This window comes from Labeo rohita, chromosome 24, assembly GCF_022985175.1.
Source record: "Labeo rohita strain BAU-BD-2019 chromosome 24, IGBB_LRoh.1.0, whole genome shotgun sequence".
Taxonomy (NCBI): Eukaryota; Metazoa; Chordata; class Actinopteri; order Cypriniformes; family Cyprinidae; genus Labeo; species Labeo rohita.
The window spans coordinates 21,462,921-21,489,303 of NC_066892.1; the positions used below are offsets into that span (position 1 = coordinate 21,462,921).

Here is a 26,383-nt window from a genome sequence, read left to right on the forward strand (position 1 = left end):
CCCCACCAACTCCCCACCCCCTAAATATTACGTATCATAACATAACAATGTGTAAATGTTATTTAGCGGGTTTTACTTGAACAACCAACATGTTTTTCTAGCATTCAAATGACAATGGAAAATCTGAAAAAATAAAAGGAGTACAGATGATTCATTTCATTTACAAATAAAGCAGGAAATGTGCATAGATAAAGTTGACAATGCTGACTTGCCATCTTCATAATACAATGACGCGTCTTTAGAGAGAAATGCACCTTTATGGATAACATAACCAGAGAGTAATTGTTTGAATAGGTTTGTTAAAAAGTAGACATTTCTAGCTTTATATAGCTATATATTTCTAATGTTTGTAAGGGAAGTACTATAAAGCCTATACACTGAGCTCCAGTTCGCAGTCACAAAAGGGCATCCTGTTTGTTTATTATACAAAAGAACAACATTTTATTAATTTTTTGAGTGCACACAAATAAAAGTAGACCCTTTACATTTTCAAATAATGTATTACTCTTATCTGCATGAGCAAAACTGACAGCAGATTTTTATGTAAACTCTTACCACAGAACTTTTATTGCTATTTAGGAGAAATGTTAGTCCTAAGATAAAATGTTTTGTGAGTTTCCATAATTGCCTCTGCTACTCTCTGTTTATTTCTGCAAAAGTGCTTTGACACAATCTGTATTTTATAAAGCACTATAGAAATAAAGGTGACTTGACTTAACTTGACAGGAAGCCTAAGCCAGATTTGTCCTAATATCGCTGCTTTATATGTCCTAACAAAAATGCTGAGATCAACAAATGAAAAGTGTGCAAATGATTGCACTGATGCTAAAGAAAAAGTGAAGGGTGGTGGTTGGAGCATGAGGGAGGTGGAGAACAGCAGGACAGAGTGTCGATTATGGTACCATCAAGTGATCAATGATTTCATTAATAAGACGGATCATATGGCTGTCACCGGACTGACACCAGCGTGAGAAATGATCCCGCAGCACATTTACCAAACCCTTCCACTTGGGAATACCGGAATTACCCCCATACACACACACACATATCCGCACATCCATTCAATAATTCCCCGTTAGTGTAACAGCCCTGCACCAAACTGAGAAAAAAAAAAAAGAGGGGGGTGGCACAGAACAGAAAAAATGAAAAGAACGTCAGAATGAACGGCTCTGAGAGGAAGAGAGACAGGAAGAGGAAAGAGGAAAATCCATTTTGAGGCACCATTTTCAATTAGGCTCCACAAGCTGTTATCACAGGTGTCGCAGAATAGGGCCGAGTGAGCGAGAGTGGCTGCTATCCGCCTGCTGAAATGAACCCTTATCTGAACGCCACAAAGATGGGCCGGGACAGACTATCTGTAAATTACTTTCCGGCCATGCTGCTAACAGGAACTTTATTTCTGTCAGATGACATTCGCCTCTATTTGCTGCTGATCATTTAAATGGCTGCCTAAAAAGAGGGATGTCACCTCTGCCTCTCTCTCTCTATTCAGTCGGCTCTCTTTTCATCTGTTTGATTGGCCCATCTTTTTTTCCTGTGTTATAAAGGCTTATCACAATCTCAAAATTAAAAACAAACAAACAAAAAACTTTAAATTACACTGAATCAGCAAAAACAAACAAATAAAAAATACTATTCTTTCGTTCAAAAAGTAAAACCATCTACATCTTTTTATAGTTATATATAAAATTATTTATTTCAATGTATTTATTACATTTAAATTATTAGTAGCCTCAAGTTTGACAAGTTTCAAAGAGGCTTCCCCAGCATGGTTTTCACTGAAAGTTTTTCAAGTTATTGAAAATGTGAGTGGAAGCAATTTGCCTGACAAACTTCTAGAGTTTTCCCTCCTTTTTTCTCTGTTTATCCTTGCTTCCTCACTTTCCTCCCTTCATTATTCATGCTTCCTTCATTCTTGTTCATTTCATCACTCTGGCATCCATGAAAAAGTATGACAAACCAACAATACCAAAACGATTTTGCACTCTCATTCGCTATGTCCCTCTGTCCTCGCTCTCACTCTGAATGGCAGGTGCCTTTTTGCCCCTTTCTCCTTTTTAATTAACAAATTATCCCATGACGACCGGGTTTATTCAGTTGAAGCACACAGACATCTCTCTCTCTCTTTCTTTTTTCTTTTTCTCTCTCTCCCTCTCACGGTCCAAGCAGCAACAATAGAATCAGAGGACTTTGTGGTCCACCTGCCTAGCAAATGATGTGAGTTGAGGAGGAGGGAAGCCCCCCTCCCTTTGCTTCTTCCAAAGAGGACCAATCAGGCCATTGTGGTGGCACAGTCGGTTCCTTTGAGCTGTCAGGCTGGGGGAGCCGGTCCACAGATGAATGCTTTGCAACCCTGCGCCAGTCTTTAGCTAACCATGTGGGAATGCTCCCCACCAAGCCTGCACAATTACAGACTGCAGCTAAACTTTTACATAAACTTTTATGCCTTGTGGCGAGAGAAAGTGGAAAGGAATAAAAGTATTAATGTAAAGGAGAAGAAAATGAGAAAAGAGAAATGCATTTTTAGGTTCACGCATTGCATATTCTTGTACCCCAATAAGTAAAGCATAGCTCAGCGCACCAAGACCATGGGTTTGATTCCACCCCATACTTGGATGTCTCTTTCACAGCTGTACATGCTGACACATGCATTTATCAGAATAATTTGGTAAAAAGATTTTTTTTTTATGCCATTATGCAAATACTTTTTTAAAAATGATTTTTATTTAATTATTTATAGATATAAATGATAAAGAATAAACCAATTTTTATGTATAATTATTATTTATAAATAAACACATAATAATAATAATGATGATAATAATTATGTAAAATCAAATAATAGTAATAATTATTTTATTATACTGTATTTATTTATACATTATTTATAAAAAAAAAGATTATGTATGATTAGTTATACTTTTAATCTATTTACATCCCTAAAAATGTTATAAACTACAAATCTTTCATTAATTAAAAATACTTCAGTAATCTTTCCCTAATTGAAATCAAACTTGGATTTCTTCACTTCATACAAGCTACTCTTTCTCAAAATCATTCAAGATTGTACCAACTGCACATTCTTACTGTATTATTTGGGGTTTCCCCTTCTGCAGATCCTCCGGACACGCATGGTCTGATCTAGGATCAGTTTCAGTATTTAGATGATCCAGGGTCTTTCAAAGAGGCGGGACAATTGTGAAAGGCCCGCTGCCACTGTTGGGTCTTTCACAATTGCCTTTTGTTAGTCTTGAGGGGGCGGCCTGGGCGACATGAGTTAAAGTTGACTAGGGTTTAGGTTACATCAGATAAGAGTAACCTCTTATTGGAGTATTGGAAGACCAAGAGAATGCAGGGTAATTATAACCACAACAGGAATGTGTAAGCTATCTAATGGTTGTGGTAAGGCCCTTCAGGGAGCAGGTCTAGGGTCTGTGGTGATATATGGCTCATTATGGTTCTGTTGAGAGCTTGTGGTCAGGATTGCTTAGGAAATCAGAGCTTATGAAAATGATGAAAAACCGGCCTACCATCAGAATGTCAATTTTGTTAGATTTTCCACCACACTCTGCCTCAAAGACAAATTCTACAAACAGTTTGCTCAGTAATAGTGCACACATGTCTATAGAGATACCTGAAAGTGCCACATCATAGGTGGAGCATGTGTAAGGCTGGGCAATGCTTAACCTTTCTTTGGCCACAAATTAACAAGGGGCTTGAATCAAAAATGCACCAAATTGGACAAAAATGCCTCTTTACAATTATATTACTGCTTTTGGTGAAAAAAGTGAAAATTAATTGGAAGGTATTGATTGTGGCATTAAGTTCAGATCTGCTCATACTGCATCATATTTATTTCAACCAATCACACACAATTCTGTTTAGCTTACAAATGCAATGGCCGTTTAGAATAGTCATCCCTGAAATGGCTGTTTTGTTCAGTGTTTAGCAAATTCTCTCATCATAAACAACAAAGTTACAAAGTTTCACTGACAGTTTGAGGATCCAAAGACATTGCAAGGTTTAATGGCAAGCTTTTTAATTTTCCACGGCACACCTGACTGGGCTAGGGTATGGCAACTACCATACTGTGCTATACGGAAATGCCGCACCTGGATGTACATCACTTCACAGTGTAGACAGCTTATTTAATTATATATTTTTTTCACACCTCAGCTACACATGCTGAGAAGTTTTTCTTCTTCTTCTTCTTCTTTTTTTTGGGCTTTGCCTTTTTGCAGATCCTCAGAATTTATTTGGATGTATGGGTTTATGATGTGCGTAGTTAATAGATTACACTAACATTAGGGTACTTTAAGCCTCACCCTGGAGTTGGTTCACACTCCAGGTTCACCTATGTACCAGATGATACTGAATCAGAAATGGGGACAAAAACTTGTCATGGCCTACTACAGTTGCAATCAAAATTATTCAACCCCCCAGAGACGATAGTACTTTACAAGTACAAGCTTTTGTAAAGATCCAGGACTTTATAAAAATTGCATCTCTAACAGATTACTGGTATATTAAAAGTGATAATGTCAATATATAATGTAATGTCTTTGAGTTTTTGATTTTTTTAATAACACAGGTTTGTCATAATTATTCAACCCCTGTTCAACATTGCTGTTTTTTAGTCAGTTATTTTTATGGTGGGGAACAAAATTGTCTTAAAACACAATTAAGCCTTTAGAAACTCTATTAAAAAAACAGAATAAGCTTGAGCTGTTACACATACATACAGTTAGTCCAGTTAGCTGAAGTTGAGTAGCAAAATGGTAAAATCAACAGAGCTCTCACAAAAGCTATAGAGAAGAAATAGTTTTATTATATTATAAAGTCTAAGGCTGTGTGAAGATTTCCAAGACATTTTAAAGTTGCTTTAGTTTAAAGTGTGTTGTACCAGAAAACCTGGTGGTGTTGAACAAAAAAGCACAATGCCATAAAATGTTTGATCAGAGTAACTGAGAAAAACCTGCAGTGTACAGCCAAATACTTGTAAGATGACCCAACAAAAGGAGGAAAAACATTTCAATGCAGAGTATAAGATGAACACAAGACAAGTATGGCGTTCATGTTGAGGCATCTTGCTGAATACCACTCTTGCCCAAGAAGAACAAAAAGACAGACTTGAACATCCTAAAATTCATCTGGATAGACCTGCGGAGTTCTAGAAGAATGATTTATGGAGTGATGTAACCAATCTGGAACGTTTTAGACCTGTGGATCAGCAGTATGTCTGGTGCAAAAAAGGCAAAACTTATTAGCAGAAGAACACCATCTCCACTGTCAAACATTGAGGTGGATCAGTCATGTTATGGGGTTGTTTTACTTTAGCAGGAAGTGGAAAACATGACTGTATGAAGGACATCCTGGATTCTTTGAAGTATCAGGCCATTTTGGCAAGAATTGTGATGCCTTTGATGCAAAGACTGAAGCTGATGATCAGTGGACTTTCTTGCAGGACAGCCATCCCAAAGTAAACATCCAAATCTACTTACGCTTGGTTCAGGGATCAGTCATAGAATGTTCTTGAGTGGCCTGTTCAGTCTCCAGATTTAATTCTCATTGAAAATATTTGGTTGAATTTGAAAAAAGCAGTGGCAATGTGAAAACCAAAGATTATCAGTGATCTGAAAGCTTTTTCAGGCGAGGAATGGACCAAGATTGCAGTAGAAAGGTGACAGAAGCTTCTAAGCACTTCCAAACAGCGTTTATTGGTGGTTTTAAGGAATAAAAGATTCTGCACCAGATTTTACTTTTGGGGGTTGAATAATTTTGAACATGAATGTTTAGAGCCAATTTAATTTTCTTTCATTAGTCATCAACTTACGTTCTCAAAATTACTCAAATGTGTATGAATAAACTTTCTCTACTAGTGTACTGATGGCTTTGTTGAATTGTTTTCACAAAATTTTGTTCTCTGCAGCAAAATGTCTTGCAGGTCAAGGGGATTGAATAATTTCGATTGCAACTGTATTTAATCAGTCATTTCTGTGGAATATAAAGCTTGAGCCCCATGAAGTGTCAACAGTGATGGCATTCACTTAAAAGTGAAACCCTGGGTCTCTCTCCTGAGTATGGGACTGAATCCCGGCCAGATGATCACGGCAGCAAACTTTCCAAGATAAACCTTATGTTGTTCAGAGGAGTAATTACCCTCGCATTACAGAGAAAAATCCACAATCAGTAAGCCAAATTACATCCATGCTTTTTCCACAACAGTAAAGCTCTATCCCCCATCTATGTTCATTCCCCCCAAACCCCAAGCCCCCACCTCTAATTAATGAAAGAGAGCTGGCCATCTGGGAATGACTAACAGTGAAAGAGAGAGAGACAGAGAGAGAGAGAGAGAGAGAGAGAGAGAGAGATGGAGAACTCATAACAGCAATTAATGATGCCCTGTTCCACAAAAAAAAGGACATTCTTTTTCTGACTTCCTGCCATATCACCAGAGGCTTTCATATGGAGTGGTACAAAAAATAAGATCACTAATCAACCAAGACAAACACCCACACACCATTTGTGCAACTTTTTTTGTGTATTGAGAAGAAAAATGTTTGTTACAACACTAATGCTAATACCATTTTTAAGTATATGAGATTTTTAATCCACACTGTTGGTTTATAGTTTCTAGTTGCCCTAAGATAGTCATTATCCGGCCAAAGCTGGTCTAGATGCACATTCAACTAAACAACTAGACTACAAGGTGGTAGGCCTGGTTTTAACCTCGAAGACCCTCTTGGTCAAGCTGGTTAGAGTTGGTAGACTGCTTCAAACTAGCGAAAACAACCCAGGCTTGTTAAAATAAGTTCAACATTTCTGTAAAATTATATTATATTGCTACTTTTCAGGGACTTTCAAAGATAAATTGTGAATAACCAGTTAGTAAAAATGCATAGTTTTAGCTAAAATGAATGCATTTTGGTAATAATAGAACTGCAAAAATAATGACAGCTATTTTTACTGGCTACTGGTCAGCCAAACAGATATCCCCACCCCCAATTTACACCACTGGTTTAGCTGTAGCTGTGTCAAGCTGGTTGAATTTCGTAACAATACAGAGCAATGTCTGATTGTACTAAAGAGTCACAGCATTACTTGGATACAGTATTACTTGAGTACTTTAACTTCTAAAGAATTACACACTTCACTTTTAAACAATTAAGACAGACAGAATCAATGGAGAATAGAAAATTAAGCTTGACAAGTAATCAGAAGAGATGAGAGGTTGAAGTTGTACCATTAGAAGTAGTGCTGGAGGCCACAGCCTTCTCACTGATGTCTGCGCGAGAGGGCGCGCTCTTGGTGGCTACGATGGTCTCCACTCTCTTCTTCTTCTCTGCTGCAGAACTGGTTTGGGACTGGGTTTCCATGACAACTGCGCATTCCTCAGTACCTCATCAAGACCACCAAGATACCTGAAGGATCACATAAAGACAGTGGTGGGAGATTTATTTATTTATTTATTTAACAAAAATAAACAACATATACATCAACAAATAACACAAATAAAAACAATCAATTAATCGGTCCATATACTAAACATGACTACATGTTTTCCAATTTTCCAACTCCATACAGAAGCCAAATTTTCTGGCTGTACTTTCAAAGCTTAAAAAATGTCAAATGTTAAAAAGATAAAATATAATGCTATGGTATAGGAAGTGTAAATAATATAGCAAAAGAACAATGACTTGCTTTACAAATATTTTAGATGAACTGAAAACCACAAATTTCCCTTAAATATTAACAATTCAGCTGCAATTAATAAAAATGTTTTATCTGTCTAATAAATAAATAACAGCTGTTTTCTAAGTGACTGGAGTAGGTAACAAGATGAATATGGAGGTAGCTGGGATTTACAACACAGCTCTTCAAGTTTGGTTTGCTTAAATCTCCAGAGAAGGGGTAGAACCATGCTGAATTAGGAAAGTGAGTACGGACAAAAACAGTTAGCTTTGTTTTTTTAAGGATTTTTCCCCCTCAAGCACTTGAGTGTGTGTTCACTTTCATCTTAACACAAGATCTATTAAAAATCCTGGATTACCAAAAAAAAAAAAAAAAAAAAAAAAAAAAAATTACTTGACCTCCCAAGAAAAGAGAAAGAGAAATAGAGTAAAAGTAGACAAAATATGAGGTACAGACTGAAAAAGAGAGAAGAAAAAAGGGAATATGCGGAGAGAAATTGGAACATACACATTCCTGTGGACAAGCAGATACAGCAAGCCTGCCTCCACTCAAGCATGGCTGACATTTCTTTTGTTTGCTCTATGGGACAGGCGGTCCACCATTTAAGACCAGGACCTTTTTACCCATAATCCCACTGATTTGGGCTGTGCCACCTAATCCCACAGTTGTTCCTGAAATCTTCGTTCTTTACACTCCTTCACCCATATCCCCCTCAACAACACTTTTCTCCCACTTTTTTAATTTCTTTATTTCATTCTAGTCCAACAGTGTGTGACAACAAAATGTTACTTCTCTTCTTTATAGTTCGTGAGACAAAATGAAGAAGTCAAAAGAATTATAATTCTAATAAAAATGAGACAATAGATGACATTTTAACTCATTTAGAGTTCTAGAGTAGGAAATTAAAGACTCAGTTTGGCCTTAACAGAATTAATACTTTGGAGAAACAATTGAGATAACAACTGAGAAACAATTGACACTGAATTAGTGAGTGATTTATTTATAATTTATTTATGTTTTGAGTTCGTACTAAAGTCTCAGATTTTAGCTTTCCCGGAAAATCTGAGCACAGATTGAAACATAGTTGTGATCTCTTCTGAAACTCTAAAGGTGACTTGTGCAACAATTACTAGAGAGTTATTTTTAAGGAAAAAAAATAAATACATAATAAAAATTCTGTGGTACAGGACAGCATAAGCAAAAGTCTTAAATTCATATCTCTACTAAGGAGACTTTAAAGAGACTTTCCTACTCATTATTTGCTCAGTAGGCTATTGTGTCATTAGTCTATTCATAATTTAATACTTTAACTTTATTACAGGTGTATTTCAGTTTGTTGGTCAATAGCACAATGTTAATTAAGTGCAGCATGAAATGAATAATTGATGAGCTTATGGCCTTATAGTATACACCAGGATGTTAAAGCCTGCTATCTAAATGTCCTGAACTGAAGAAGCACACAAAAGAATGCATTAAAACCACTGTTTGGTAGCAGTTGTTTCTCAAAATAAATGTAAATTCTCATATTAATGCTTATTCCTTGCACTGACAGAGTCCCACACCCAATTAGCTGTGGGAAAAAAAAAGGGTGTTTCATTCTGTGTGCTGGTCCATAATCCTTTCACACAAAAAGAGAAGCGATTAACCAGGTTTAAAATACCGCAATTCAGCCTTCTCCAAAGGAAAAAAAAAATCGTATTTTAAGCACATTAAGCAAATCAATTTAACATAAATTATACGCTCTGCTGACAAAAGCAGGGAGTTAAAAGTCAGCTCTGAATGGTACATCAAAGTCATGAAACCGAAATACACTTTGAATTATTATTAGGCTTGATCAAAATTCAAAATGTTTTACATCAGGTGCTCGCTTCATGCAAACATATGTAACCCTGGACCGCAAAACCAGTCATAAGGGTCAATTTTCTGAAATTAAGATTTATACATCACCCAAAAGCTGAATAAATAAGCTTCCCATTGATGTATGGTTTGTTAGAATAGTACAATATTTGGCCGAGATACAACTATTTGAGAATCTGGAATCTGAGGGTGCAAAAAAAAAAAAAATCAAAATACTGAGAAAATGTCTCAGGTTACGCATGTAACCATGGTTCTGATTGGGACCTGGCTAACCATGGAACGAGACACTGTGACGCAGTGCGATGTTCCCATTCGAAAGGGAATGTCTCAGGTTACGCATGTAACCATGATTCTATAAGAAGGGGAACATCGCACTGTGTCCCCTAGAGGACACTTTGGGGAATGCCAAAGTGTCCTCTAGGGGACACAGTGCGATGTTCCCATTCGAAAGGGAATTGCCTTTAAAGTTGTCCAAATGAAGTTCTTAGCGATGCATATTACTAATCAAGTTTTACTATATTTAAGGTAGGAAATTTACAAAATATCTTCATGGAACATGATCTTTACTTAATATCTTAATGATTTTTGGCATAAAAGAAAAATCGATAATTTTGACCCATACAGTGTATTGTCAGCTATTGCTACAAATATACCTGTGTTACTTACGACACCACAAGTTTTGTGGTCCAGGGTCACATATGTTGCCTCCAAACGTTTTGTATGCTTCTCATATATAGTTCTTATAAATTAAAGCCAGCTTCTATAAAGTGAGATTAAGGTTTAGGATTTAGATCTCCCATGTGCAGGTGAGAGCTATGCTGTTTCTGCCAGAGGGGGCGCCAATGTGTGCCTCAACACCTCCATTAACATTTTAACATAATGACAACGGATTTTAGCAAAAAATCACCACGTCAAGTAGATTTAAGCAGCTGAATATTAGCCTAAGTATGTTTTTAAAAATTATTAGAAAGAAGGCGATCAGAAATCCACATAGTGTATTCTGACAATATATTTTTAAAAATTAATGATTAAAAAATCATATCATTTTCCTAATGAAAAGCATAAACTGACATCTTAGCTGCATCCCATAAACTGAATGTAACTCTAAAAAAACATTTAAAAGGTATGAGAATGTCAATAATGCATTTGTTTTTGTTCAGATTCTACTGAATTCATATTTGTGTAATGAAAGCCCTTTCATTACACAAATATGAATTCAATGGAATCTGAACAAAAACAAATGTGTGATTAATGTGTGATTTTTTTATTTGTTTGTTTTCATTTATTTATTGTACTTAGAATGTTAAGTAATATTACTAAATTATAATTTTATATATGATTTGACTTGGACTAATCTAAATGTTTTTATAAAGCATGTTTAAGTTTTATTGAAAAAAAAATAATTTAATACTTTTGCATTTTTGAAAGTGGAAAAATTACACTTGTATTATTAAAAGTAACATTAATACAATAATAGGTGAGGTTAACTCTGTCTCTGTGACTTACTTTGACTTTGACTTACTTTTATTAGCTCATTCATCTGTTCAATTACAGAACTTTCAACAATCCACAGTGTTTGCAGAACTACATGTCAACAGTTTCTATGAAATCTCTGCAATGGCACCTTAGTGATCCATTGCCCCATAAACCAGCTGCAAGTAGGTACTCATTCTGGTGGAAAATATCCACTGATGGTGAGGCAGAGTAGGAAGGTGTAAGAGGAAAAATGGAAAAATGGGTTGTTTCAAGGACAAGCGAGCCAGACTCCCTTGTCCCAGCATTGCGGTCCATCGGTGAGTGTTGAGCACTGTGCGCTAATAAGATTAGCTTTCTCTCTCTCTCTCTCTCTCTCTCTCTCTCTCATACAACCTTTTCCACTTAAGATGCTTTAGAAGTGCCAGAGAGGGACCGGGAATAACTTTCAATGGTGACTGAGCCCGCCACGTCTTACATTCCTGGGTAACAAATGCGCAACGATGTAATCTTAATGCTTACACGGCCCCTCTTTTGCGCTTGCTGCTCAGGAGATAAGAATGGAATAAAGAACATGCTACAATACCAAACCTCCAGTGAGCATTGGCTCCTTGGCTTATTAGCTGCCTTGTTTGTTTGTTTGTTCTGCCCCGCATTGGTTTGTAAGCTAAGAGAGAGTGAGTGTGGTGATACAGAGAACAAGAGACCCAAAAGACATCGCAAATGAAGGAGAAGCTTTTTTCATAGAGCAGAATTTTTGTTGTGTAGTTGTCTCTCAAATGCTCCTGACAAGTCTTATAAACAAATAAGCAAAAACACATAAGATAAAAAGCTGAAGGGTTTGAATCAGCAGGTAAAGTAACTTGGCCAAGTTAGGAACTATTTATATATATATATATATACACATATATATATATGTGTGTGTGTGTGTGTGTTTATGTTGAAAAAACTGTAATAGGCACAACGAGTTGGTGACAATAGGTGACAACGAGTCCCAATAAACAACTGTATTAATCTTTTTTCCTCTGCTATAATGGTGATAATTTTCAGTAGATTTTTGTACACAATACTTTAAGGTAATGATAAACATGTAATATTCACTGGAGTAAAGAGTGTGGCAACTAAGAGTGCCAGCTGCCATATTCAAATATGATGGCACACTGAGCATCTGTGAGTGTGGGGAAGGAGAGATCCCCTTTAATTCTGCATCCAGTGTTTGTGAGCACATACTGTTGGGTGTTGGATGTGAAGTTCAGGAAGCTGTGGAGTAAAAACGGGTTTTCTTTGCTGATGCAAAGCATCTAGCCTGTGCATCTTTCTCTTTTTCTCTGCACCTATACACACACAACGCATGCACTGACTGAGATCAAACATAGTTGTAGTGAGGCCGCTAAGGCTTTTAGGGGGGTCTTACGCTCATTTCCCCAAGGATTCAGAGCACACCTCAGTACCTGTCGCATCTCAGTACCTCACAGTAACTCACAACAAGTACTGTTCACTTCTGAACACCAGCTCACTTACAACTACAGAGACCCACATAGATCTAACTGCTCTACTCTGGCTGTATACTTCAACAGATGATCTTAGACAAAATCACATTTCAGAGGTTGGTCTTTCATAGCTCAAGAGACTTAATGGTGTTTTCACACTGCATTTTTTTGTTTTTGTTTTTTGTGTTTTTTTTTTTTATAAAAATAGTTTCTTTTTACAACATATAGCAACAACAAAACAGTTTCATTTTTGTTTAAACAACTTATGCAACATTTTTGCAACATTTTATTTATTCTGATTTTTATTAAATATGTACAAATTGTATTCATTACTGTTTGTTATGTGTTATTAATAACTGTTTATTTAATGTTTTTTACAATATTTTTTTTTTTTTTTAATTAAACATTTTAAATTTTGTTTCCTAGCAAAGTATTAAGTGTCTAAAACTCAAGAGGAAATGCATGTGAGACTGTTTGGCTCTTTAGATCAGGAGATGGAGGAGACAAAAGCAAGGGTGCTGAAAAATGTTTTTTTTTTTAAATAATCTTTATTTACAACATTTTTTTAATATCCATGGCATTTCTTTCCTATGGGACAGCTCTATGTTTCATTTACTCTCCAAACCAATTTTTACAAGATACATGAATAATATGTACATACACAGTGTTAGCCTATCCAATCAGACAGTCAAGCAGAAAGACCTTATTATCCCTATTGGTGTAGAATCAAGGAGCAAATTATCTATCCCACAGCTTCATGATTCATCAAGCCAGAGCCCAGTCTCTTAGCAGCTCCCCACTGCCAACAGCTCCCCTGGAGAAGTCATAATGTTTACTTAAAGACAGGCTGCTGTCCCCACAGGCATGCTCTATTAGTTCTTATTAATTCTTACACAGACCCCAGCAGCCTCGTCATTTACAGCTTATTACAACCCCGAATTTAGACTAGATGAAGTCATCCTGCAGCACAGTGCTCTATTGCTGAAAAAAAAGGGGTGCAGAAGTGAGCAGAAGAGCAGAAGAAAGCAAAAGTAGGATGACAAACCTCTGAAAAGCAGACCAGATAAATATATTGAAGTTCTGGGATGATGGGATGAGAGGTTAGAGAGAAAAAGAACACAATTCCAGGATGGCCAAAATATATTGTTCAAAATTAGAGCTGAAGGATACAGCTTAAAACTATATCTACATATTTTTTTATATATATATTTTAAGAAAATTACATGTAATATATTAAGCATGCTTGCCATTGTTGCCAAGTACTGCAGATTCAAAATGTTACATGTAACAAAAATGAAACATTATATTTAATCTAGGGCTGTCAAGCGATTAATTGCGATTAATCGCATACAAAATAAATGTTTGAGTTTGCCATTATGTGTGTGTACTGTGTGTAATTATTAAGTATATATAAATACAAACACATTTATGTATATATTTAAGAAATATTTACAATTAATATGTATTTATTATCATTTTTATATAATTTATATTATATAAAAATAAAAATATTTTGTACATTAATAACATATTTCTTTTAAATATATACATTAATTTTTGTGTATTTATATATACATCATAATTACACACAGTACACACACATATATTAGGCAAACTCAAACTTTTATTTGTATGCGATTAATTGTGATTAATCATTTGACAGCCCTAATTTAATCTTTTTCACTTTTCTTATACACCAATTTAACAATAATCACCCAATTACATAACAGTCATTTAGGCAGGGTCAAGACGATCTGATGTTCAAACTAAGCATCAGTACGTATGTTTACATATAACGCATTTGTGTATATATATATATATATATATATATATATACTTGATATATACATATATATATATATATATATATATATATTAGGGATGTCACAATACTCAATATAATATTGAACCGTTCGGTACGACATCCACGGTTCAATACCTGCTTGTGAATTGCAATTTTTCAGTTTTGCATTTAAATAATTTCCTTTTGTTTTATTTCTCTAAAAATTTGCTGTGTGTGTGCCTGTGATTTCACGTGCTGAGATGAGAAAACACCTCCCCTTTTATATTTGAAAAAGCAGCACTTGCAGAACATCTTCCCTTATTATGAAGTGCAATGATAAGCCTTTCTAAACTTGTTGTCCAACAAAAGAGAACATTATAACTTATTTTTACTTTACAGCATCAATCGAGTGTTTGAAATAACTTCTTTTGGGTTCTTATGTGGCTTCTTATCATAGAATGAGGCAGACAATATATTCTATACTGTATGTCGATTAGAAATGGCGTATATACTTAATCATTATCCAAATACCCAAGATGGCTTGAAGAACACAGATGAACCATATATTACTGCTGTCGAGTGTTTATTGTCCTTACATTTCATCATTCAAAATGTTTAACTTTCTATCTTGTTTTTATTCAGTTACAGCAATAGCGATGCCCTTATCCATATTAGAGATTTCCTGGCTGGAACGTCATCAGTGTTATCTCTTTGACGCATATGTGGATTTTCTGCATGAGGGCGCCCTCTTTCATCCAGTATGAATGAAACCCATCCTATGAATAGCTGAATATTTTTTAATTGATTAATCTGTTTGATTCACATAAATGAAGTCCAACAGGGTTAACGTTATAATACAGATGGCAGTAACATGTACATTTCTTTTTTACAATGTAAAAAAAAAGAAAACACAGCTTTACAGGATTGCAAATGTTCGCGCATGTAAAAGTTGTTTCTGCAAGCAATCTGCAAGAGGAGGAAAGCCTGTATGCCTGCATGTACTGTGTGTGTGTGTGTGTGTGTGAGTGAATGACTGACTGACTGAGTGTATATTCCTCTGTAAATCAGAGGCAAATAAAGTTGTAGAATCTGCCAGAAGGAGGGAAACTAAGATGTGGGACAAACCTACTGGGGAGGCAGAGGGAAAATTCTGGGAACTTCTAACAGATCTTCCCACACACACTCAGAAACATCTTCCATCTGCAGGTACACAGAAAGACATGAGCAGCAGCAAGGAGGCAGGAACTGCATCTTACTTCACCTGTGTTCTCCATATCAACACCTTATCTTCATTATCATCATCATTGTCATTGTGGTCATCCAAACCACTATATTAGTTCTCACACACATATGTTCAAAAGAATCAGAAACATACTGTACTGTATCTACAGTATACTCCAGTTGTAATGTTACTAAGCCACAGCCTTTGCATTTAACCAATAAATTGCGTGACAAACCACAATGGATCTTAGACTGTAAAAAAGAAATGTTATTCAGTCTGATGGAGGGTCTTCTTATTCTTAACAAATAACTTTAATTCAGATTAATTCATAAATCCATGTGATTCTGAAGAACCCAGAAACAAAAAATGGCCATTCAAAAAACCTAAAATGTTACACTGAAACTTTTTTTTTATCAGTGAAGAACCATAAAACAATTCAAGAACCTCATAAAAAATGTTTCTTGATAAGAAAAGAACCTACAATTGAGTAAAGAACCATTGAAGAATGTTTATTTTTTACTTTTACGCACAAATAAAAAGCAAACACTAACACCCGAACATTCGCTTTTGGACATGTCTGAGTTATCATGGACATTCCAGCCATCCAAAAATCACAGATTACTAAATGAATCATAGACAGGTGTGCAAAACATTTATGAAATAATAGAAACCCATTAATCCAGACTATCTCTTACACACACGCATATACAAACCAATGTCTCCACACACACTTCGACACAATCAAGTTAAAGAAACACAAACACCCAGTCACACTCATTAACACATTAACCTAATCTTACACAAGTAATTTCACTGATCTGCCTTGTTTGTGTGTGTGTATGTAAAAACAGGGACAGGTCTCAGGAAGTTAATGAGTTTACATGGCTTGTTGAGTGGGCAAGAGGCACTTTGCATTGATCTCCTTTCGCTGCGCAAGAAGACAAATCACTCCTGCTCGACTTTCATCTTGACCTCTCACTCTATAATCATATAAACACACTCCCAATAACCACGTCATTAACATCTGCCACTTCCAGGGATGCCTAGCTTTTAACCAGCAGGCAAATTTTATCTGCCATTTAGGCCTGTGCTTCCTCCCCAGATGGATCTGTTGTCTAAAGGAATACACTGATTTGTTTATTGTGATTATGCATTTTTATTTTGAATAGTTTTTTTTTTCACTTGTCTAAAATGTATTTTTATTTTATATATATAATGTTATACTATTTTTTTTTTTTTGTAAAATGAATGCACTTTTTCGTAAATTATTCAACAGCACAGCCCTGATGCTGACACACACACACACACACACACACACACGCTCACAACTTGTACTAAACCCAAAATGTTTCTTTAAAAGGGTAATTGCAGTTACACAACATATTTAAAAACAGGCTCACCAATAGCCATTAAAAAAATGTTTATTTGGGATGTGTGAACCACATCAAACCTTCAATTATCATTTTGATTTACGAGCATTTATTAGCAAAACCTTGCTTGATTAGCAAGGGGCTGCAAATATGTGAATCTGCAAGACATTATATAGTCTGTGAAACGTCTGTCTTCTCAGAAGGTTGTGATGCTCCAAGCATCAGAGAGGAATTTCAGTTGGATGAGTTGGAGAGATTTCAGCTGGGTTCAGTAGAGTCATTCAGTCTAATAGGAGGAGACAAGTGCTTAAGACTGTTGCACAAAAAGCCAAACAACATAAATAATTCTAAAAGCTAAGTAGCCCCCTTTGTATGTGGAAGAACCCCGGAATACAGTGCCGACACACAAGCCGAGACATGATGCACGGTACACACACACATTTCCTGGCATCTGAGGGTTTTTTAAGCCTGAGAGGACATATTCACATCTATTAAAAGTATGTCAGTAGGCCTGTGCCAGGTATCACGTTGCTCATGTAAAACTAAAATTACTGTCATACCTAAATGTCAGCACACATACTGAAATATAGTCCAATCTGAAACGTTCACATGAAAATCTGCAGTGTTCTGCTTGCATGCACTTTATATGCATGCAATAACTCACACAAGTGGGCAGACATACATACACAGACACACACTTGAAATGCAGGGCGGCAGAAACCTGTCTTGTAAATCTCTTTGTGAAAGCAGCTTTGGGAGGTAGACGCAAGCTTACACACTGAGCTCTGAGAGGAAAAAAAACACTTCAGCTCAACTCTTTCTCTGTCTAACTCCCTCCATGTTTCACCACTCTCTTTTCCTTTTTTTGCTCTTTTCTGCAGTCTTCCAAACTTTCTCTCTTTTGACACTTTCCTTCCCCTCTTCTCACGTTTCATCGGCTTTACTGTCTTCTTTGCATTATTTTTCTTCTCACCAAAAAAAACATCTCCTAGCATCCACATCACGAGTCTCCTGTGGAAAAAAGTATATGGTGAACATACACTAACCCTTAAAACAAAATAAAAAAAATAAAAAATAAAATGATTTTTATTAAAATAGATTACATTAAAATATATTTAAATATTTGTTAAATAAATTAATCATTTATGTACATACATATATGTATATAGATAGATTTTTTTTATGTTTTTTTATGTTATTTCTTAATAAATATTGTATACTTAAATACACATATCTATTATAAAAAGAAATATAAGGAATATTAGCAGCAGTAGTAGTAGTAGTAGTAGTATATTTATTAATATAATTATTAAGAATTTATGATTAGATTATGATTAGAAAAAAACTTCAAAATAAAATAAAAATAATAATAATAATAATAAAATGTTTTACATTACGTTTACCATGTCCTAATGCAGCACGTCAACTTCCAAAAAGTATTACATCTCAGCTACCCACATACAAAAGACCAGCATCCGAACACGCATTTTTAGACATTTTAGAATTATCATGCACAACATGGCACACCCAGTGTGCTAATATTCCCTACCACACATCTGTCCCAACCACTTTATGTTTTCCTCTCTTTCTGTTCCTCATATGGTGAACATCAGTCCAGTCAAGTCCACGTCTAAAGCACTCTATTGTCACAGTAACTAACTCACAGTATGCAAACCCAACTCCCCATTCATAAACCCGTTCACTCCGGGTGCCCAGGGCCCCAAGTCTTTTTCTCCCTGAGCAGTGAGTAATGTCCTGCCTTTTCTTAGACAATGACTTCGGCAAGTAGCCGCCAAACTGCGGGGCAGCATGAGAGGGGGAGCACTCTCGAGCACCTTTGACAAATGGAACCTTTCGCTCTAAACCACGGCTGCTGGAAGAGCCTTTACGACGGCACATGGCACGCTTGCTGTCCGCCAAGAGCAGCCAGCGACCTAAAGAGGACTGTGTGTACGTGTGTACCTGTGGCTGTGAGTGTGACTGAATAATAAATTCCATAGAAAAGTCTAACCTTGTCCTCCTACAAATAAAGATGTATTTCCCAAGCTTGCTGAGACCTCTTTATAAAAACAGCTTTCTCAAATGATATGGCAAGAGCTTTTCTGCTGCTCATGTGCACATTTATCCTGCTGTTTCTCTCTGAATGTTGTCCTCTATTAGAGGAAGGCAGGATGAGCAAAATCTAATCTTACTATTACTTATACACACACACACAGTGAATTAAATTGGGATCCAGTGAATTAAAATATAAACAAACAAACAAATAGATGGCGATATATAGATACATTTCAGCCAATTAAAAAAAGTGACTATTTTGTTGAGGGACACAAACCAAATATTATTTATAATAATATTCAAAACAAAATTACTATTAAAAAATGAATAATACCAACTCTTAATGCTGATTGGTTAAGCCACATCCAAGGTCATTGTAAAATATCCAATATATGTGCAACTGCACAACACTTGCATTATATTAACAAAAACATCCAATGTTGCCTGGCTACCGTAAACAACTAAACTAAAACAAACAAACAAACAGCTGAACTTGTTTGGGAACATGTTGTGCACTGTATTGTCATATTACATTGTTTTGTTTTGTTTTGTTTGGTTTTGTTTTGTTTCACTCACATATGGTAAATAAAGTAGCCATATTATAAACAGAAAAACTAAATTTCATCTGGTTGACACTTCTGCACATTGTCATATCATCCAACCCTAGTTTGTATCATATTGGGAATCTGTGGTAACACACTATCCTTATAAACAACGGAGGACTCCAAAGACTCCCTTCTCTACACCCCTTTTTCTCCCCTCCACTCTAAAATCTCCTTGAGGGAACTAGTCTGTAAAACTTTTACCTCCGCCCCCTCCCTTTATCTTTGCTTGGAAGGAGCTGGTCTTTGTTCAGCGGGAGAGGGACCCCTCCAATAGCCCCTGCCTTCCCTTCAAAGCTCCCTGTGGAGTATTGTTAAAACAAAGCCCCCCTCCACCTCACCCCCTTACACACCTCTCCCCTCTCTCTCTCCTTCTCCCTCTCACTTCATCTATACCCGGGTCCTTAAAACCAGCACACTTTGCATGAGAAAAAGCGATTAGTCTTTAGATGCTGTGATGACAATGGGGTAGTCTTTCAGGCATGCCTGAAATTTGCTCATATAGTTGAGTCTTCTCTTTTGTTTTTGTAAATGGGGACACTATTTATCTCAGAGACCAGGGAGGCAAGGGCTTTGACATTTACTTTTAAAGTACTCAGAGGGGATAGAGAAGAGGGCAAAACACAATGAGAAGAACAGGCAAACAGGAGAGGAGTTATACTTGGGGATTTAGAGAGAACACATCCCCCAGTATTTTTTACGTATTAATCTGATATCCAGCTATTCCCCTGACCTTGTTTCCCTTACCTTGGGGTTAAATGTTCAGTCACTAAAATGTGGATGATTAAAACATGGATGATGTTATTTTGCCTTTAATATTTTATTTCTTAATTTAATTATTTATTTAATTGTATTTATTTATCAAATGTTATCTTAACTCTGTACTTTAGTTTAAATTATATACTATATACTTTAGTTAAATAGTTTAAATTAACTTCTTTTTATGTGAAAGAATGTGTAAAAATCTTCATATTTTTTTCATTGTATTTTTATTAATTATTTGCTTGATTCTTGATGTATCTTTTATAGTGTATAAAGTATATAGTTTATAGTATAATAGTGTATCTTTACATTTTTATAAATTTGTTAAAAAAAAAAAACAGTTTTCATTACATTGTATCTTATTTATTTCTTATTTGTTGTTTGTTTGTTTATGACCTGCTTAAAATTTTAACTGTATCCTTTAGCATATTCTAAAATATGGACAGAATAAAAAAGTTCAGTTAAAAACTTGGCTTTTATAGAATGTTAGAGAACCTCAGTTCTTCTTACTCGACTTTCTCCTGGTTCTAATAGATGCCCGTGACCAGCAGCATAAAAGACAAGAGACATCAATCACATGAAGGGAGCAGGTTATCTGTCCCCTCTATGTGTGCATTTGCAGCGTTTTCACATTTGTTTGAAATTCCTCACATCAAAGCCAACATACCTGTATAACAACACACAAATTCACACACAACCATTCTGTCACAAGCCCTTAACAGACCCTGCCACCAAATGGGGAAGTACTTAGTTCTCTTGTTGCCACACTTCACACACAGGTTTACAGACCTAACACACAATGTGTGCAATTTTCAGCCACGTACTTGAGAAAAAATAAAACGTTAGTGTTAACAATGACTCACATACATCTAAGTGAAGAGCACCCTGCCTGAAAAGACCAGTGTGAATTTCCATGGTAGCTCATATCGGTTTATGCTGGTTTGCAAACATACTAGCTTAGAGTTAGAGGACTATCATGACGTGCAGTTAATGTCTTCTCTATAACTTCTTGTAAACACTTTTTTTTTTCTGGTGAAATAAAACATTTTTTTTTACCTCTAATAGTTCTCTAAAAAAGGTAAATGACTGGGCTAATTGGCAGATAAATTTTGAGTTTCCAGCAGCCAGCCCTGCCAGTGAAAACAAACTGTCACTCTTATACTTTGGTACAAATCTGCTCATTTCCTGTGACTGCCTGCAGGCTGTGTGTGAATGAACTGGTTTACTCACAAGTTACTGTTGTGGAGTACCACCAGTGGAAGGGGCAAACACAAATCAAAATTAATAGCAAAAAAACAGAGAATGAACAACACAACATGAATTTTTTTTTAAACAAAACTATAATGTGATGTGAACTACACTCAGTGTGAACTTAAGGAGAAATAACTTTATGGTGATAAAAATGGTTGGGACCCGTTTATTAAAAATAAGTACAAAAAACTTCTGAGAAAAGTCTTGGTGTGATATTTTGTCAGCCAAGCGTGGCATAAGTGTCCAAACATGTCCATATATTGTTTGGAGCCACTGTATATTTAAAGAATGAAAAAGGAAAAGAAAAGTTGAAGATAAAATGTAAAAGCAGATAAAGCAAAAAGAAAGAAAGAAAGAAAAGGCAACAGAAAGAAGAGAAGGAAGGGGTCGTCCTGACATAGAGGCAGATCTGAGGTATGCCCTGAAGGGATGACTGGTCTTGGGGATTAGAAGGGGGTGAAAGAAAAGGAGAGAAAGAGCTTGAGAGCAAGCCCCCTACAAAGCTAGAGACCCCCTCCGCTGGAAAACAAACATAGACAAACACTTTTGACGAACACTCAACTTCTCATGTGACACGGCATTGCTTCTTTTTCTCAATTACTCACTTTCACTTGTTTCCCTTTCCTCTTTCTCACTCTTTGTGTCCTTTTCATTTGATGTCGAACATATCAAAGTTGAGAATTATCAAAGTAAGAGGTTTCAGTTGGAAGTCCTGACTTGTTGACAGAGGTGAGTGGAAGCAGAGCACCCCCACACAACATATGTTTTAGGGCAATTTTCGATCAGGGGCTGCTTGTTAGAGTCAAAAATGCTAAACATGGCCAAATACACTGGATATTTAAAAATATAAATAAATAAATAAATAAAATAATAATAATAATAATAACATTCTGACAACAGATCTGGGAGTCTGATTCTTGATAAAATAGCATTATGTGCAAAAAGCCTATTAGTCACTACAGATCTATAATAACAAATCACTCTACTCTAAAAGCAATTGGTGTACCCTGGCTTCTGAGACATCAGATTTGCAAAAACATTCTTGACCACTGCAGCACAAATCACCACATGATTAAAAGCTCCACAGAGACTTTTAGGATCGCAACCTGCAATTGGCTTCGCAGAGACACACAAATTTCTCAATTATGTGTTCCTTATTGGTTATAAGCACAGCACTATTCAAACTCACATTAGCATCTGTTAGTCATCTTATTCCCACATGCACTTAAAGACAGGTAGAACTTCTTTAGGATGCTAAAGCACCCTGAAGGTGAAGGGTACGGGCATTCCTTTCCAATGGCAGGCCTAATCTGAGGGGTTTTATGCACGTAGGGTGGGTGGAAGGAGGGGGTGGGATGACATTGAGGATAATCGCGTGTCATCTCCACTTGTTAATTTTAGCTGGTAACATAGCATGCTCAGTATGGCGGGAGAGAAAAGGGGACGTTGGCAATAGTGACCTGCTAAACTTCAGTTCTGTTCTCCAATGCAGCCACGCATATCTGAGGTGTGATAAAGTCCCCTTTGATGAGTGACTCTGAAGTGAAAGTAATACATGAACTCCTTTTTTTTTTTTTTTTTCTGGTCCACTCATAAGCGACAGTGGACATTTCATGATGCAGTGAGTGTTTTTCACAAAATTACACCTGTTTGATCAAAGCATTGCAAATGAGCATTTCACTTAAGGAATTTATGGAATTATTTTTTTGATGATGTTATAAACATAAAACAAATTTGATAAAGTATGTTCTGCATGCTGAGCAAATGTAACCAAAAGCATTTAAATTCAGATTACTTGCAAAGCTCAATTTAGAACATCTAGAACACCACTTACTTCTTAAACAATTTAATGTCCTTTTTAAAGCAAAACCAACAATGTACAAATTTGTTCCCAAAAGGCAAGATAGAAACGAAAGATAAACGCTGATTCAAAAAGTCATGCTGTGGAATTTCTTCTAATCACACTGAGGTCTGTGTTATCAGAGAACACTTTATCATCATAGAGCACAAATTTAAGAGCTCAAATGAATGCTTATTTCATAACAACATTAACTAGAGGAAGAAAAAAGGCATAAATCTCTGTTATGGCCTACTGGTAAATTTGAGAGATTGTATGACATATATTTCTTTTATTGGAACATTTATTCCTGTATTGACACATGGCATGCAAATTCATAGGTCACAGGATAAAAACCGATATATTACAAAGAATATAATATAACCAATTATTAATTGCATTTAATTGTATTGTATTGTATTGTATTGTATTGAACTGTATAATTTTACACACCTGACATTTAGCATTTAATGTGCGCTGAATTAAGCCCTGGGTTCGTATAATACAGATTTCAATATAGATAATTCACTGGGAAATGCGTAAAATGCAAGCAAAAAGCAAATCCAACAAGGAAAGACATAAAAAGAAAAAAGAAAAAAAAAAGAAAGAAAAGAAAAGCAAACTTCAAAAATAGGCGACAATATTATAAGCTGAACGAGCAGGCCCCGTTTAATTTTACTGATCGTATAATTAATGTGTCTTATTATAATAAATTACAATTAAAATGCCTAACATCACAATAAGCTCTACAAAACAATATGCCTGTCATATAAGTTTATTACGGTTAATCAGTACAAACTTGGTGGGGGAAAACATAATCTAAAACATTTAACTGAAATGTGAATTTTGAATTTAAATATGAGATTCTATGTAGTCAGTCATTCGCGCGCAGGTGTCAGGAGAGGTTTGGCGGGACATAGTTGTTCTGAATCCTAGTCGCCAAGCTACAAACTGAGAGTTTTTTCTGGGCTTCGGTGTGTGAAAAGTTTGGAAAAGTTTAAAGCAAATAGCTTATCTACACAAGTGCTGTGACACAATAATATTACACCACGTTGAAACGGTAAATGATTAGCATTTCCACAATTTGTTAATAAGCATTAGGCTATAATAATAATAATAATAATAAACAGAGCCAGACGCAATTATTTCATTTAGGCTATTAATCTAGCATTTTCCCCCCTCATGGAGAGCCGACAATTCATAATAATTACACTGTTAAAATGTTTCCGTCATTATCATAAAATGTTTGTTTTCATCTATTATCACAATCATTTCTACGCGATATTAACATTTTTCTTAAGCAGTGATTGAATACAAAGTGTGCGAAAAAGTGCAAAGAGTTTACAGTATCACTGCAGGCTATAACTTTTTTACTTGCGAAATTAATACTGCAAATGACTGTCAGTCTTGAGTTTTCTGACCTTAACTATTTTAAGTACACCTACTTTACCTAAACAGATAAAATATCTTTCCTATTACCATCGCGCATGATTGTTACAAAATGTTTGCTGCGTCTGTTAGACATTTTATCTAATATGTTTTTGTTTGTTTGTTTTTTGTTGTTTTGTTTTGATTTTTTTGTTGTTGTTGTTTTTGTTTTGTTTTGTTTTTTTTGCTTTTTTGTTTGTTTTTGTTTTTGTTTTGTTTTGTTTTTTGGAACACACACACACACACACACACACACACACAAAGATACGACAAACATCCTGTCGTTTTACTGTCTATGCCTAAGATTTCATAGACTTCTTAAAGATCTTGAAATTATGCTGAGGGAAAACATTGCAATAAGGACTCTCAATTTTACTGCTGGACTATTCCAAGAAAAACACAAGCATTTTGAAATATTTGAACTGTCGCAAGGAGACAGTGCACTGAAAACCGCTGCATTGTAATGGGTCTTGTTATTAACAGATACTTATCAGTGTATAAAGCATAAAACATTGGGACACTTTCAAAACATTTTAACAGACCAAAAGGGGCCACGAGTTTGACAATAAGAGCCCAAAGTTTGCGAAACGGCTCAGCCGAACTTGCTATGAAACAGAAAACTCACTCTAACGCTGTCAATAAACGCTCTTTTAATGCGCTTATCCTGTTGATTTCATGCAACGTTTGCACGTTTTACACGACTCTTCCCCCCTCTTTTTCTGTTTTCAAAACTTTCATGGAAGCAAAGCGGCTCAGAAAAACTGCACATTTCTTGCACTTACTCGTTCACTTGTGAAACTTTTCTGTCCACTCCTCACAGACTTTCTTCTCGCTCGCGTGCAGATGCTAGTTGCAGACAGAGACTCTTAGCTTCTTCACTTTTAAACTCCAAAACTGCTCTGCGGACTTTCTTTTTTCCCTCGTCTTCTCTTTTTGTCCTAAGTGTGCTTGGCAGGGGCAGCCCAGCACGTGAGTAGCGCCCAGTCTTTGCCTACATACCTAAAGCCTAAACACAAAAGTACAGCGACTTGTGAAACTCTTAAATATTTATCACGGTAAAGACTGTAATGCAGAGTTTCTCGGGCAAAGAAGATTTGAAGTGTGGAGTTCCAGCTGCCCTTTCCCTGTGCCTGACTCCTCCCTTTCGGAGAGCAGACACACTACCTCCCCTCTTTTTTTCCTTCTGCCCCCTTTTCCCTCCCTCTCTCCTTGCCTTATCCCAGCGCTCCTTCCTACGCGGTGCAGTCATATTTGATGAGGAAAAACGAAATGGTCACTTTACAACAGGCTACAGTGTGCATACATGTGCTTATGTGTTAATACATTAGTAACTTATAAGTGTTTTGTTGTTGTTCTACTATATAATAGATTTTAATATAGCACTGACAGTGTAATGCAAAGTGATACCAATCAAACATTCAAAAGGAATTTCCGGAGCTTTAGACACAGCAGCTACTCAAAAAGAGAAGTTGTTTAAAAAAAAAAAAGATTTTAACCTAAATGTTACAATTAAGTCTGGGAGAAAGAAAAAAAAATTTACACTAAAAACGAAACCAAAAGG

General features: G+C 35.9%; 1 protein-coding gene across 1 annotated transcript in view; it reads right to left on the bottom strand.

Annotated features, from left to right (window-relative positions):
* Nucleotides 1-25,934, bottom strand: part of gli3 (GLI family zinc finger 3) — a 153,065-nt gene extending 127,131 nt beyond the window's left edge. The window contains exons 1-2 of the mRNA XM_051098052.1: nt 25,605-25,934; nt 7,244-7,421 (exon numbers count right to left, since the gene is read on the bottom strand). Of these exons, the coding sequence (XP_050954009.1) occupies nt 7,244-7,376 (133 nt within the window). The 5' untranslated portion in view covers nt 7,377-7,421; nt 25,605-25,934. The remainder of the gene's footprint in view (nt 1-7,243; nt 7,422-25,604) is intronic.
* Between the last annotated feature and the right edge of the window lie 449 nt (nt 25,935-26,383).